Source organism: Panicum virgatum, chromosome 2K (assembly GCF_016808335.1).
Source record: "Panicum virgatum strain AP13 chromosome 2K, P.virgatum_v5, whole genome shotgun sequence".
NCBI classification, from domain to species: domain Eukaryota; kingdom Viridiplantae; phylum Streptophyta; class Magnoliopsida; order Poales; family Poaceae; genus Panicum; species Panicum virgatum.
In genome coordinates this window covers 14,955,684-14,971,345 of record NC_053137.1, presented here as the reverse complement: position 1 = coordinate 14,971,345, position 15,662 = coordinate 14,955,684, and the positions used below count along the sequence as shown (strand labels likewise).

The 15,662-nt window shown below is 45.8% G+C and overlaps 2 protein-coding genes across 2 annotated transcripts; one reads left to right on the top strand and one right to left on the bottom strand.

Moving 5' to 3' along the window:
- The first annotated feature begins 1,387 nt into the window (after nt 1–1,387).
- LOC120668474 (putative F-box/LRR-repeat protein At4g15060) lies at nt 1,388–3,294 on the top strand. Its single transcript, XM_039948197.1, has 3 exons — nt 1,388–2,422; nt 2,541–2,675; nt 2,804–3,294. Exon 1 carries the CDS (start codon nt 1,521–1,523, stop codon nt 2,340–2,342), a length of 822 nt encoding a protein of 273 aa, XP_039804131.1. The 5' UTR covers nt 1,388–1,520; the 3' UTR covers nt 2,343–2,422; nt 2,541–2,675; nt 2,804–3,294.
- Nucleotides 3,295–4,990: 1,696 nt separating this feature from the next.
- On the bottom strand, nt 4,991–6,684 carry LOC120695141 (F-box/FBD/LRR-repeat protein At5g53840-like). Its single transcript, XM_039978450.1, has 3 exons — nt 5,704–6,684; nt 5,475–5,609; nt 4,991–5,353 (listed from the first exon to the last, which is right to left on the bottom strand). The coding sequence occupies exons 1-3, from the start codon at nt 6,682–6,684 to the stop codon at nt 4,991–4,993; spliced, it is 1,479 nt and encodes a 492-aa protein (XP_039834384.1).
- Nucleotides 6,685–15,662: the final 8,978 nt, after the last annotated feature.

Here is a 15,662-nt window from a genome sequence, read left to right as displayed (position 1 = left end):
CGGATTTGCATGTATGTGGGTGATGTCAAAACTTTTTGTCTACTACATGCATGCGCAGATCCTTTTTAGTGTTATTACTTTGGAGCCCACACTTCCTCATTCCATTCACATGCAAACTGTTTGACTATCCACCTACTTGCTGCATGCACATGCATGCAACTTCCTCATTCCATTCACGTGCAAAACTGTTTGACTAGTCACCATCCAACGGACGCGCCTTTCTTTCTTTTTTGTTTTGTTTTGTTTTTTATTTGATTTATTTCTTTTGTACTAATTTCCTCCCTATCATTTTTACTGTTTATTTGCAATGTTTTGGTAGATTTTTTTTTATTTATTTGTTCGGAACGCTAATTATTTGTTGACTTTTATAGATTAAATTTTTCACGATGTTGATCCATTCTTCAAGATATTCATATTTTTTTATTATTTATACATCTAAAAGTTCACAATAAGTAATATTTTGTTCGTTGTATATTACTATTTGTTCATTACGTAATTATTTGTTCGCAGTAAATAAAATTAATTATTTTGTATATTGAAAAAATATTTCTAAAAACTATTGTGATCTTCTTTAAGTGCATGCGCAGCACCTCTCTTCTATTTTGCTGACAACATGCATGCACCAATTTTTGTTCACGACGTTCAAATTTTGTTCCCAGTGTACAATTAATTGTTTGTTGGGTTTAATATTTTGTTCGCAAAGAGATATGCATTTGTTCACAGTAGTACACACATTTGAGATTTATTAAAAAATTTGAAAAATAAATTTTTTAAATAGTCAAGTGTAGTCTTATTTTGAAGATCTTGACGTAATAAATACAATGGTGCAATCAGAATTTAATTTGGATATTCATTATGGGATTTATGGATTTTTTTGACTTCAAACTTATGTTGCATGTGAGTGATGTTATTGTTTTATTTTTTCTACATACATATTTTTTCTCTCCAAGTAAATAGTCATATTTATTGCGCTAGAAAGCGGCCCACCGAACATGCTTCTGCTGCGACTCTGCTTCTGCTTGAGATGATGTTGGGAGCAGGGTTAACCATTTCGTTTTCCGGTCAAATCCCGGTGTTTACCGGAAACGAAATTTCGTTCCGAAATTTCGGTAAATTTCGGCGAATTTCGGTGAATTTCGGTCGAAATTTGTTGAATTTTGAATTTGAAAACGAAATTTTCCGAAAAATACCAAAATTTCGAATCCCGATAACTAGCGGAAACGAAAAATTTTCCGAAATTTCGGCGAAATTTCGCCGAAATTGTTAACCCTGGTTGGGAGATCCTATCGTTTGAAGTGACATATAACTGCGTCCATGCACATGTCCTTCTCTTTCCGCATATGGGCCTTGGAGATTGGACCTTGACTAAGCACAGTCGGCCCAGCCACCAGCCTCCCTCCCTCGCTCGACTCCCCCGCCGCCGCGGCCGCTCCGCCGTTTCGAATCCTCCGGTGGCCGCTTCCCAATTCCCATCGAGGAGGAGGAGGAGATAGCCCTCGCCGCTCCGATCGGATCCCGTCATGGGTGCGGCCACCCGCGCCCAAGCGAAGCGGAAGAGCTTGCAGCAGCAATCGGGCGGCCATGAACCGCCGCCGCGTGCCGGAGGCGGATGCCCCGGCCCCGATCTGATCAGCCTTCTCCCCGACGAGGTCCTCGGCGACATCATCTCGCTCCTCCCCACCAAGGATGGCGCGCGCACGCAGGCGCTCTCCGCCCGGTGGCGCCCGCTCTGGCGCTTGGCGCCGCTCAACCTCGCGACCCGCGGCGGCTCGGAGGACGCCGACGAGGCCGCCGTCTCCCGCGTCCTCGCCGCGCACCGGGGCCCCGCCCGCCGCTTCGCCGTCTCCAACCTCGCGCTCGCCGGCCTCGACGCCTGGCTCCGGTCCCCGGCCCTCGACCGCCTCCAGGAGCTCGACGTCGCCTTCAGCCCCGCTGCGTGGCCCGCGCCGGCGCTGCCGCCTTCCGCCCTGGCGCGCTTCTCGCCCACCCTCCTTGCCGCGCGTCTAGGCTTCTGCCAGTTCCCCGACGCTGCCGCCGGCCAGGGTCAGGCCCACTTCCCCAGCCTCCGGCACCTCGCGCTCCGCGGCGTCACGTCTCGGAGCACTCCTTGCACGCCGTGCTCGCCGGCTGCCCTGCCCTCAACAGCTTGGTGCTCAGATACAGCTGCGGCTTCCGCCGCCTCCGGATCAACTCCCCGAGCCTCAGATGTTTCGCCGTGCTTTACCATTATCTCCCAGGCACTGAACTCATGCTGCAGGAACTCATTCTTGAGGACACCCCGTGTCTTGAAACACTGCTCCATTGCGGAACATTTGGAGATGATGGCATGCGTGTCTCAGTAATTTCAGCGCCAAAATTGAAGATGTTGGGTCGCCTCACGGATAGAATCGGCAGATTCGAGTTCGGTGCCACTGTTTTTCAGGTATTGGTGATTATATATATATATATATATATATATATATATATATATATATATATATATATATATGCCCTTTTCTCTCTGTTGTGCTATGATCCTTATTGACCCGTACGCAATTCAGGGATTTCACCTCATTAGACTGGCAACCGTGATGAGGTCCGTGAGGGTCTTAGCCCTCTTAGATTCTAATCTTAGCCTGGATGTGATTATTAACTTCATGAGATGCTTCCCATGCTTGGAAAAGTTGTACATAAAGGTAACAACAATTTCGGCTTCGCTGCTCAAGTTTCACTCACTAATGTTTACTACTGCATTACTGTTGCATCTTCCTTTATATGAATTAATGTTAATAGATCAACTTTTTATAACCTTTTCGCTTTTCAGACGAATGCTTCGGGCATGGAAAACACACAAGCCAATAAACCCCTAGATCTTATAGAATGCCTTGACCTCCATCTGAAGAGGATAGTGATGGGCTTTTATACAGGCAATAAATCACATGTTGACATTGCCTCGTTCTTTATTTTGAATGCGAGGGTGCTGGAGTCGATGATACTTGTTGCTGAAACTTATCAAGTGCGAAACATGACGTGGGCTGAAAATCAGTGCAAGCATCTCCAGCTAGAGAATCGGGCTTCTAGTGCTGCTCAGATTGAATTTGCAACTTCTCACTATTTCAGTTGCCCTCAAGACATCCATGAGTTGTCAGAGCCCTTTGAATATGTACTTTAAAATTTCAAAAATAGCTCTTCCAGTTACTCTACTTTGTGTTGCTTTAACCAAATTTTTTAGTTCACTTTGCTTGTGAATATTTGGACAACGTTTTTGAGCTATATTATTTGCCTTTGAATTGCCAGATTACCTGTAGAATACAACTTCTTGGCGTGCTCATTTTGATTCACCACATTATTATTGCTCGAATATTTTTCTCTCTTTTTTTGTTGAAGTAAAGGAATATTTTTCTCATATTATTCAATCATCATGATCATATGTCTAGGTTCGATTTACAGCTGTTGTTTCATCCTTGACGTAATCAGCTACATCATACATTTTTCAATTTCAATAAAGTTAAGAGTGCTACATCATACATTGCACCGGATTCAAGAAAAGTGTACATGCTCAAGTTGCCCACATTTTATTTTGAATAAGTTGAAGCTATAGAACAATAATGGATGGGTGCGAGATTTTGACATGGTAGTTTGTGTTTTCCACACAACAATGGATGGATGTTAGACATAACTAATAAGAAGTTACAAGTTATCGTCAAAACGGGGCAGCCCAAGGCCTTCTGTTTTTCAGTGCAGTTAAGAGCAAGTACATTAGTATCGTCTTAAAAGCGGTCTCATGCAATGGCATGTAATCTTGAGTCGATTTACCAGACAATTTCTACAATGACTTTTCTTTTTAGTTGTCTCATAGTTATACCACATCCCTTGATTTGTGGATGAAATAAAGAAATATTTTGAGTTGCATGACAACAACAACTTGTATAATTATGGGGAAAGTCTCATACTCCTAAATTTTAGCCTATGAGATATTGTTTCGCGAGGCAACCACCTCTTTCTCTCACCATGCTCTCTCTCCTCCACATCACTAAAAAATCTTAAGTGACATTGCATGAGACGACCTACAGAACCGCTGACATGCATATATCAAAATATCTACCCTAAGAACAGTTCGTCATCTCTATCTCTACTTCTACTATCTACTTCTACTACTTATATATATATACACTACTAAAAAACGATTAGGAGAAAAAAATTTGGTGCGACCTAACCCCCTCCCTCGTGATGGCTCTGCCGTCGTGCCATCAAAGCCGTTCGCGAAGTCACCCGCACCCCCCCCCCCACAACCCACACACTTGATTTCACCGTAGATTTGGTTTGTCGCTCGGCGCCCGCAGGATGGCGGCTTCGTCCTGCCGTCCTGCTGCGTTTCGGGCCGTCAGCAGCTATAGAAATGGTTTTTAATCTTTAACATAAGTCCTGGCTCCTGTTTGGCCCGAGAGGCTTTAGTCCCGGGCCCAATAGCTAGCTAGGTGGCCTGAGGCAGGGATATTTAGTACCACTTGAGGCCACTAAAAGTTCAAAGTTTTAGTTCTAGTTGGTGTCACCAACCAAAGCTAAATGATTATCTTTTGGTTCCGGTTGGTGCTGCCAACCCGGACCAAAAGGCTCTCTACAGGTTAGCTCAAAACTATGTGTGTGAGTTGCATAGGTACGATGGCAAGGAAGCTAGGCACGTGGCAAGAGGTCTCGGGTTAACCAGGACAAAAGTCCTTTCTACAGTAGTGAAGGTACATTGGATGATTGATTACAACAGAAAAATATAATAGTGTTGTTGCTCTTAAGACATCTGAATAAAACAAATAGTACAAGCGATATTGTTTTATTGTGCATAGTTCTAAACTTTATTATTTATAGAAAAGCAATACATAAAACAGACAATGAGCATTTCTTCTAAAAAAAGCAGTCCATGGTTTGAGGATAACAAAATATATGAAACACCATATGCACCCGAACTAATTGTTTCACCACTTGAGATTGGAATGGGCAAAAGCCAATGCCAAAGTCAGCATCTATATAAACACTCAAAGGGATCGGTTATAGCTAAATCACGAACATGGTTGACATGTGCATCACGGCGGCATCTTTTTAATCTAAAATGTAACTGAGCAGTCCTCGAAGCCCTTTTCTCCATCTGAAGCAACCCATGCTGTTCTTCGAAAAACGCGTCATTGGTAACTCTGTTGTCAACCTCAAGTGTCATCAACTCTAACTTCTTTGCATTCAGTAGAAAGAACGAGGCGAAGTTGATTTGTGATCTGGTGCCTCGATACCCCTGCAGCGCTATTGTCTTTAGGTGGATGTCAAAGCACTTAATGAATTTCCTCTGCTTGCGGCGCCACCGATTCATATCCCCTGAAATACAACACTATAGAAGAAAGTAGGGAAAAAAAACCATCAACCATACTGGAACAAGGATTGGAACGACGGCATGTCAATTACAAGAAAAGCTGAACATTACAGGTTGTAGTGTAGTGGAGAACTGTCACCTTTATGTACAACTTCTCCAGACATGGAAAGCATTTCATCAAGTCAATCACCATATCAAGATTTATATGCGTTGATCTCACAGCTAGAATCTTGACGCTGCGCACCACCGTCGTCATGTTAATGACTTGCAATCCCTAAGCCAAGCATTAAACAAAACATGAACAAAGCCATCAGCAAATGCAGATAGCAGACGTTTGGTGGCAAAGAAGCAAAGAATTCTGCAGCTACCTGAATAGTGGTCGTTCCAAACACGATTCTGAAAGGATCATACCCATCAGGCCCATCAGTGGGACAGCCTAAGGTCTCAAGTTTAGGTGCTGCGATCACAGATACATCGATGGACATGTATGGTTCAAGAAAAAGCAACCTTTCAAGACACGGGGCATCAGCAATGATGATTTCCTGTAACTGGGGCTGGTAATGGTAACGATTAGTACCCACACCGATGCTCTTAAGGCTGCTGGAGCTTATCCGGAGGCAGCTAAACCCAAAGCTGAGGTGAAGGAGCAGACATTCCAGAACGGGGCAGCTGGAAATCATGGCGTGCAGTGAGCCCTCCGAGATACTGACATATTCAAGGCCGAGCTGCTTGAGGTTGGGAAAGTGAATCCCTTCCACCAAGCCATCTGGGAGCTGGCATTTGCCGAAGGTAGCAACACGGAGGGTGCCGGAGAACCGGAAAGCAGATGCTGGTGGGGGTGCCGGTGCAAACTGCCGAAGATACCCATATATCCCATCATCCCAAAAATCAAGTTCCTGGAGGTTGTCGAGCGCCGGAGAGCGAAGCCAGGAGTCGACAGTGGTGGCTCGCTCAAAGAGGTGGTGCGCTGGGATGCAGAAGCGGCGCCCGGGGCCCAGGTGGGTAGAGAGGATGAGTGAGACCGTGCCAATGAGGGCCTCGTCGTCAGCGGCGAGTACCTTCTCATCGGTTCTAAGGTCCATGGGAGTGACGAGCTCGGAGCCATCAAGGACGAGAGGGGCAGCGCGCCAAGAGTGGCGCCACCGGGAGGACAGGATTTGGGTGCGCGCACCTTCCTTCATGGATAAGAGGGAGATTATGTCGCCAAGGATTGCATCTGGGAGGCTGCTGATGTGATCGACACTTTCTTCTTCGTCACCCCTAGCATTAGCATCAGGCGGTCGCACACCAGGCGGTGACACCTTTAACTTCCCCCTCCTCCTCTTAGTATCGGGACTTGATGGCTCCATCTCCGCACTCGGGTGAGTTGTGGGGGATTCTGCATGCTTAGCCAAATCAATTTCTAAATTTTGCAAAGGAAAAAAAAAGAGAATGAAGGAACAAAGCAAAACCAGAGTCTGCTTGCGCGAGCTTCTTCGACAGCCACCAACTCCTCTGGTGAGCACTCCCGCGATGGATCTGGGTTAGGGTTCGGCGGTACCCTACTTAGGGGGGGGGGGTGAATGCGGCAGGTGGTGATAACATCACCGGTCAGGTGGTGGAGGACAACCGGTGGGTCGGGTTGCCGGCGGGGCAAGGGAGTTGATGTGGTTAGTGCTGCATCGTTGAGGGCGGTGATGCGGCATCAGGTCCAGGTGGGAGGCTGGAGAGCCCAGGCCGAATTGGAAGAATAAGGCATCGGTAGATCTTGAAGAGGGGGTGGGGGGGAGGGGAGAGGGGTAGGGGAGTGGATCTGGAGGCGTGCTACGCCGCCACCGAAGATGTCTCTTGTGAGGTGGAGGGAAGGGGGAAGGCTGCACGGCACGGTGGTGTTCGGTGGGAAGAGAAAAAATTTGGGTGGAAGAATCTGGAGGCGGGCCACGCCACCGCCGAAGATGTCTCTTGTAAGGCGGAGGGGAGGGGGAAGGCTGCACGGCACGATGGTGTTAGGTGGGGAAGGGGAAGGAATTGCGGTGGGAGAATAAAAGGTAAGTACTCGAGGGGTGTATTGCATCCTGTGGACCGTCACGTGCCCTGACCTTTGGGTAATGAATGTGGACAGCGCATAGAAGGAAAAATGTGAGGTTGTGCTTATATATAGTCCAATAGAATGCCTAGTGTCTAGCAAGCAGAAAGTAGTTCCTTTACAGTACTGCAGAGAGACTCTCCCTCACTGTTGTGTGGGCTCCACAACACTCGGGCCCACACATCAGCGGGTGAGTCCCCTGCAGTACTGCAGAGGAGACTCATCCCTAGCAAACCATCCAGATCGACTTTGGTCCTCACTTGATAGCAGCAATGACGCCATAGTTGAGATATATTACTCACTTCTCTTTTCTTACGTCTTGCAAGAACTTCTCCATATTTGCTATACTCCCTTTAGTTAAAAAAACAAGTGCTGGTTTGAGTTGCATGTACGAATAAACTTTGGTTATCCATATCTCTTCCAATACTCTAATTTAGTAATATGACTTATGAAAATGGTAATGTCCAAATTTTTTCTTCAAAAGCGGTTTTATAATTTCTATATTTTACATGCATCTTATAAATAGCAGATAGTAATAAAAATAGATTCATGTTTAGCCCATCTCTATCTCAAACAACAATTAATTATTTCTAAACAAAGATGGTATGAATTTATGTGACATTTGCAACAAACAATGCTATGAAACAAATGGTTTGAGGCTTTTAGATGCAAATTTTAGAAAGTGACTATATGAAAAGTTGGCGAACTTAGCGTAGCTCAACTGGTAAAGATTCTTGTGGTTAAATCTATCCACCCGAGTTTCAGTCCTCGACTCGCCACGGGTGCTCGCATTTTTTTAAATTTATTCCAAGATTTAACTGGTGTTATATTCTTTTAGTGGTAGGCGATGTCCCCATAGATAGCGAGGCGTGTGTTGATTTTGTCAATTTTGATGATCTACTGGATCAGTCTCTTGAAGATGCTAATTGGAGTCAGGTTGCATTCGTGTATGTGAGCATCTGTATCTGTACTATATTTCACAAAAAAATTATATGAAGTTGGGGGACCTGTTTATAGTTGGCCATGCAGCCCGAGCCCGTTAGCCCTGCATGAGGATCGTTTTTTTTGGCTCGGCCCAAGCCCGGCCCGGTCCGGTGACAAACGGGCCTAGACTAGCACGGCCCGAGGAAGCGAGCCGTGCTTGGGTCGCATCCCAGGCCCTTGGCACGGCACGGGCATGGCCCTTTTAAACCGTCGGCCCGGTGCCGGCCTGGTGCCCCCAATGGCTCTCTCGGCCCAGCCGAGAGCCTAGCCTAGCAGCCCCGCGCCCCTATATAATGAACCCCCCCCCGCCCCCCAAACCCTAACCCACCCGCCCACCCGCCATCCGCCGCCGCTCACTCCACACACTGTCGCTCTCGCCTCGCCTCTCGATCCGTCCGCCGCCGCTCGCCTCCGACCGACCCCATTGACCGCTCCGCTGCTCCTCCACCTCGCCTCCGGTGACCCTGTCTCCTCAGCTCCTTCCTCCCTCCTCCTCTACCTTCCTCTCCTCTGTATCTCGAATTCTCAGCGAGCTATGTGAGTCCGTGTTACTGACCAGTTCCTCCTCCGCCGCTCGCCGTTGATCTAATTTCTAATCGGTGTCTATCTCCTCTGTGATTCCCGCGTCCTCTTCGGCACCAAGCTCAGGTGGTAGTGCAGGTATGCGAACCCTTACCCTAACCCTAGATCTATCTCACACTCTCAGTCTCTCACTCTCCTTCTTTGTCCTCTGCGCAGGTCGGTGCCCGATGCCGTGTCTTCCTCCTCTGGCATAGACATGGCTAGGCACCGCCAGCGAGCACCGTCAAGGAACAGTGCTGGGGATCAGGGCCCGTCCGAGCTCAGGGTCGCCATGGTGGGGGCGGATGAGTACCCTCCATGGCTTTGACTCTCGGCAGACCTGGATGAGCTGGAAATCGAGGATGACGACGATGACGTTTGTGAACACACGGCGGCTGTAAGGATCACCGGGGTGTTCGACCCTAGAGGGGGAGGTGGTGAATAGGGTCGCTAATCGCTTTTTAACCTAGGGCTCAAACTACTTGCATAAGATAAACCTAACACGTCCTATACATGCTAGTTATGACTAAGGTTTATCTATGCTACTCTCTACTTACCCCTAAAAGACTTGCAACCTAGCCAATCCTAATCAAACCAACTAGGAAAGTAAAGGTACGCAAGATAGAGTAAATGCGGAAACGTAATACGGTAAGTAAAGAGGTAAGTGCAAGAGGGATGCAAACTCCCGAGTAGACACGGTCATGTAACGTGGTTCGGCACAAACGCCTACGTCCATGGGACACCGAGGCTCTTCCGATCACCGTCTTGTACTACGCCACCAAGGCGATGCTGGCAAGCAAAGGCAAGTGCCCCTAAGACACTAAGTCTCGTGCACCGCCACCGTCTCTCTCGGTCACCCGGCCGAAATCCACTACGGCGCTTCTCCACCAAGGAGGGGGTCTCCTCTTCCCCCGCACAAAGTGTCGTTGCCACTCCACACCAAGTCAGAGGGTCACACAACGGATCACAAGTTGTTTGCCGCAGCAAGGCTTTCTCTCAAGCTAGTTCTCTCAAGAACTAAGCCTAATCAAGCACTAAGCACTCTCACAAGTGTGCTTAAGCCTATATGATGTACAATGAAGCACTATGGTGGTTGGAGATGATTTTTGGCTCTTGTATACTTCCTTGGTCTCCAGCACTCTCAAATGAGCCGTGGGGTGGCATATATATAGCCCCAACCCCTCAAACTAGCCGTTGGAAAAAGGCTGACAAAAACCCTTAACACCGGTTAATCCGATGCTCTTGCTTTTGTCATCACCGGTTTAACCGGTGAGTGCATTCTCCAACTAGCCGTTATACTTCAACGGCTACCTGATCAATCGACCGACGCTCTCAAAACTGATGTCGGTTCAACCGGTGCATGTAATCTTCAATCGACCGACGCTATCAAAACTAACGTCGGTTTAACCGGTGCATGTAATCACAGAAACCCCCAAAAATGGAGTCTCTGGACAACTGCACCGATGCTTCAAAAACCAACGTCGGTTCAACTGGCGTACTCTGCTGATTTTGCCTTCTCTGAGTCTGTTGCACCGGTGAGTACAATTTCCCTATCGTCGGTTTAACCGGTGATAGTAAATTGTCTCTGTTTTGATCTTTTCGACTTGGATTTCTTCACGGTCTCTTCAATTCTTGTCCCTTGGACCGAAGAGGTTTCAGGGCGCTGCCTTGAGACCTGTGAGGGGTGGCTCCCCCTCGACCCCTGTCCGCTAATCGGTTAGCGGAACCACCGTAGGGGCGGCCCTTCGGGCCTTGCTACGCCTATCTTCTCTTTGTCATCACTTGAACCTAAAAGCATGAGAATGGTCATCTTAACAATTATATTAGTCCAAGTGTTGTGTTGTCTATATCAATCACCAAAACATTATATTGAAATATGGCATGAGAGGCCATTTTCGCTACAATCTCCCCCTTTTTGGTGATTGATGACAACACAACCAAAGCAAGCAAGATGAATTGCAAGAATATGAAATTGATACCAATTTGAAAAGTTAGAAACTACTTAGCTTGCTTGGATGACATTTCAATGCTCATTTTAAAAGCCCTTGATACCAATTTGTAGAAAAAATTGTAGAACAATGGCTTGTGTGAGGTTTGAACCATATGAGCAATGAAAATTTTTTGTACCTTAGTCCATGGGATCATCAAATTGCACTTCTCCCCCACATTGACTAAGTACCTCCCCCTATCACCATGCATCCTTATTGCATTGCATTTTCCATTCCTCCCCCTTGCTAATGGCATCATTTACTCCAAACTATTTGCTTGCTTTTAGGGTACATTTCTCCCCCCTTTGTCATCAAACACCTAAAAGCTTCATCACCACTAGCAACAAAGAGCATTAGTAGCAAAAAGAAATTCACTAGTGATAGAGTGTTATACCAACTAAATTCGGCATATCTCCCTTTGTTTGAACAAGCTCTCCCTTTTTCAAAGCTTGTGGCACCTCCTATCTTGACATCCATTGTGATACCAATTGTGATTTGTAGGGGTAGTGTTCAAAAGAAATTAAACTCATGGAGATAGCTCTAGGTGACTAGCCATGCCTCCCTATATCATTTATCTCTTTAACCTTTGGGAGTTATGGCTTGATCTTCTTCCCTTGTCCAATCTTTCTTGATCAATTGATACCAATTGTAAGGTTAATTGCAATGTGCATCATCTTGATATCGAAGGATTGAGTGTATTACCATATGGACTAAGGGAGTGTGACTACAACAAATATCACTTTGAAAGCATGTTAGTCACAAAAACACAAGCTATAGAGTTAGCTCCCCCTAAATGTGTGCATTAGTGTTTGAATCACTTTAAACAAATGTATGCACTTGTAATTCACAAAATGGGGATCAAACTCTACAACTTGAAAACATGACACCAAAAGAATACCAAAAATAGGATTGATACCAATTGTAGACTTTGGTATTTTCTTTCAAAAATATGTGTCATGGAGAAGCAACGGTTTTTCGCCCATGTAGGTTGCACTAGATAAGAAGTTAGTACCAAAACAACCTACCATATGATATTTCTAGGAAAGCATATCAAATAAAAGATACCAAAAGTAAATACCAATTGTAAAGATAAGATCATGCATTCCTAGAGAGGCATTGAGCTACAATGATGCATGAAGGATATCAAATTAAATTGAGATCATCCTTTTACCTTGCTCATTACCTCATATGTATGGGAGGGGAATTTGGGTTACTAATCTTTAATCCACAACTTGGCTTTACTTTATCTTTGCATGATGCATCCCTACTCATGCATCCCAAACCTTGTCAAGCCTCCAAATTCCCTGTCGCTCTTGTTTGGTGCCTAAGTCTTAGGGACCCAAACCTTTTGAGAGCCATTCATGGTATGAATAATATCCTTGGGCACCCAAATAGGCCGGTTCCATCCATATGTTCTCCACCCCATGATATGAGCTACCACCTTGCCATTTTTCTTCTTTTGAAGTATGTAGTGGTTGCTCTTTTGCTTGTTCTTGTGGGTGGGCTTGGTGTACATGTAGGATGCCTTAAAGTATGGAGATGTGTTTTTCTTGATCTCCTTAGCCTTCTTGTGGCCCTTCTTGCTCTTGCTCAAGTTCTTGGGCTTGCCGTTTTCTTTGCTCTTTGCTTGGCCCTCTTTTTCCTTGCATTGGTAGGACTTGTGGCCTTCTTTATGACACTTGAAGCAAGTCACGGTTTCTCCCTTCTCAAGCTTCTTCACGCCCGCGGAGGTGTTATCTTGAGAAGGTTGGACTTGCTCTTGAGTGTACTTTCCTTTGAGCCGCCTCAAGTCCGCCATTAGCCTTTCTACCTCTTGTTTAAGCTCATCATTCTCCTTAGCAATGAGATCATTACAAGTTTCTACAATCACATCCTCATTGCAAGGGGTTAGATCACAAGAGATAGACGCATCTACCTTGTCAATAGGAATAGCACAAGGAATATTGCAAGGAAAAGATTTATCCGATGATGATTCACTTTTAGATTCAAGACTCTCATATTTCATTTTAAGTTCTTTATGCTCATTGTCTAACAAATTGAATTTGTTTAGCAAGTTCTCATATCTTGAGACAAATGAGGCATGAAGTTTTTCTTTAGCCTTGAGAGCTTTGACTTCTTCATTTTGTTTAATGAGATATTCTTGTTGATTATGGAGAAGGATCATCATCTCACAAATTTCATTGGTTTCAACATCGGATTCATCACCTGAGGAGGAGTCATCACTTACATCGTTATTACCTAGTGCCATAAGACACATGGGTGGTGGTGATAATCTCCGAGGGTGATGGGTGGTAGAGCTCTTGGAATTTTTCTTGTGACTTGAGCTTTCACCACTTTTCTTGGGCTTGTGGATGGTGGAGAGAGCTTGGGCTCTTGACTTGTTCTTTTTCTTCGCCATCTTCTCCATCCCAACCGCACTCCCTTTAATGAGTGTTTTGTACCCAAGCTCATAGAGCTCATGTACATGCTCGGCAATCTTGCGGTGATGGTATAACACGATCCTTGGATATTCTTCATCGCTTGAGCTTGATTCATCATCACCATCTTCCTCATCCTCTTCTTCTTCTTCTTCACTTGAGCTTGATGAGTCTTGTCGCCTTGGTTGATGCTTGCATGAGTGCTTGGCGGCGAGACTCTTTTTGCTTGAAGAAGAGGTGGACTCTTGCTCTTTCTTCTTTGTCATCCCCATACTATATTCATGGGCAATGATTTGATTGATGACTTGGTTGGGTGTAAGCTTGACCAAGTCTTCTTTTTGCAAGAGTGTGTTGATGATGTCATAATCGGGCTTGCGAAGGCTTCGGAGGATCTTGCGGTTAATTTCTTCATCCTTGACTTGATTGAGACCTAAGGCATTAATTTCATTGACAAGAGTATTTAGTCGTGAGTACATGTCATGAGCATTTTCATTTGGAAGTTGCTTAAAGCTACTAAGCTCATCGCCGAGAATATGATATTTTTGATTGGCAACATCCTTTGTGCCCTCATGATTCTCGACAATTTGCTTCCATAGCTTATGAGCATTTTCATTTGCAAATACACGATTAAACACACTATCACATAGAGAAGACAATAGAATTGATTTTGCAATGGCATCATATTGTCTCTCGGCCTTATTCTTATTTTTCATGCCCACTTCGGTGACGCGACAAACATCAAGCCCACGGGCTTGGAGATGTGCTTGCATAAGCACTTTCCATCATGGAAACCCCGTGCCATCGAAAAACAGAGCCCTATCAGTACTCATCCCTTCCCCGGACATTATACTAACTCGACGGTGAAGTCGACGGGTCTCTTACGAGCTTTCTCACAAATTTACCAACGGAATTGGCTAATCCTCATAAGAGGTGTGAGACCAAGCTCTGATACCAATTGTAAGGATCACCGGAGTGTCCGACCCTAGAGGGGGAGGGAGTGAATAGGGTCGCTAATCGCTTTTTAACCTAGGGCTCAAACTACTTGCATAAGATAAACCTAACACGTCCTATACATGCTAGTTATGACTAAGGTTTATCTATGCTACTCTCTACTTACCCCTAAAAGACTTGCAACCTAGCCAATCCTAATCAAACCAACTAGGAAAGTAAAGGTACGCAAGATAGAGTAAATGCGGAAATGTAATACGGTAAGTAAAGAGGTAAGTGCAAGAGGGATGCAAACTCCCGAGTAGACACGGTCATGTAACGTGGTTCGGCACAAACGCCTACGTCCACGGGACACCGAGGCTCTTCCGATCACTGTCTTGCACTACGCCACCAAGGCGATGCCGGCAAGCAAAGGCAAGTGCCCCTAAGACACTAAGTCTCGTGCACCGCCACCGTCTCTCTCGGTCACCCGGCCGAAATCCACTACGGCGCTTCTCCACCAAGGAGGGGGTCTCCTCTTCCCCCGCACAAAGTGTCGTTGCCACTCCACACCAAGTCAGAGGGTCACACGATGGATCACAAGTTGTATGCCGCAACCAGGCTTTCTCTCAAGCTAGTTCTCTCAAGAACTAAGCCTAATCAAGCACTAAGCACTCTCACAAGTGTGCTTAAGCCTATATGATGTACAATGAAGCACTATGGTGGTTGGAGATGATTTTTGGCTCTTGTATACTTCCTTGGTCTCCAGCACTCTCAAATGAGCCGTGGGGTGGCATATATATAGCCCCAACCCCTCAAACTAGCCGTTGGAAAAAGGCTGACAAAAACCCTTAACACCGGTTAATCCGATGCTCTAGCTTTTGTCATCATCGGTTTAACCGGTGAGTGCATTCTCCAACTAGCCGTTATACTTCAACGGCTACTTGATCAATCGACCGACGCTCTCAAAACTGACGTCGGTTCAACCGGTGCATGTAATCTTCAATCGACCGACGCTCTCAAAACTAACACGCTCTCAAAACTAACGTCGGTTTAACCGGTGCATGTAATCATAGAAACCCCCAAAAATGGAGTCTCTGGACAACTGTACCGACGCTTCAAAAACCAACGTCGGTTCAACTGGCATACTCTGCTGATTTTGCCTTCTCTGAGTCTGTTGCACCGGTGAGTACAATTTCCCTATCGTCGGTTTAACCGGTGATAGTAAATTGTCTCTGTTTTGATCTTTTCGACTTGGATTTCTTCACGGTCTCTTAAATTCTTGTCCCTTGGACCGAAGAGGTTTCAGGGCGCTGCCTTGAGACTTGTGAGGGGTGGCTCCCCCTCGACCCCCGTCCGCTAATCGGTTAGCGGAACCACCGTAG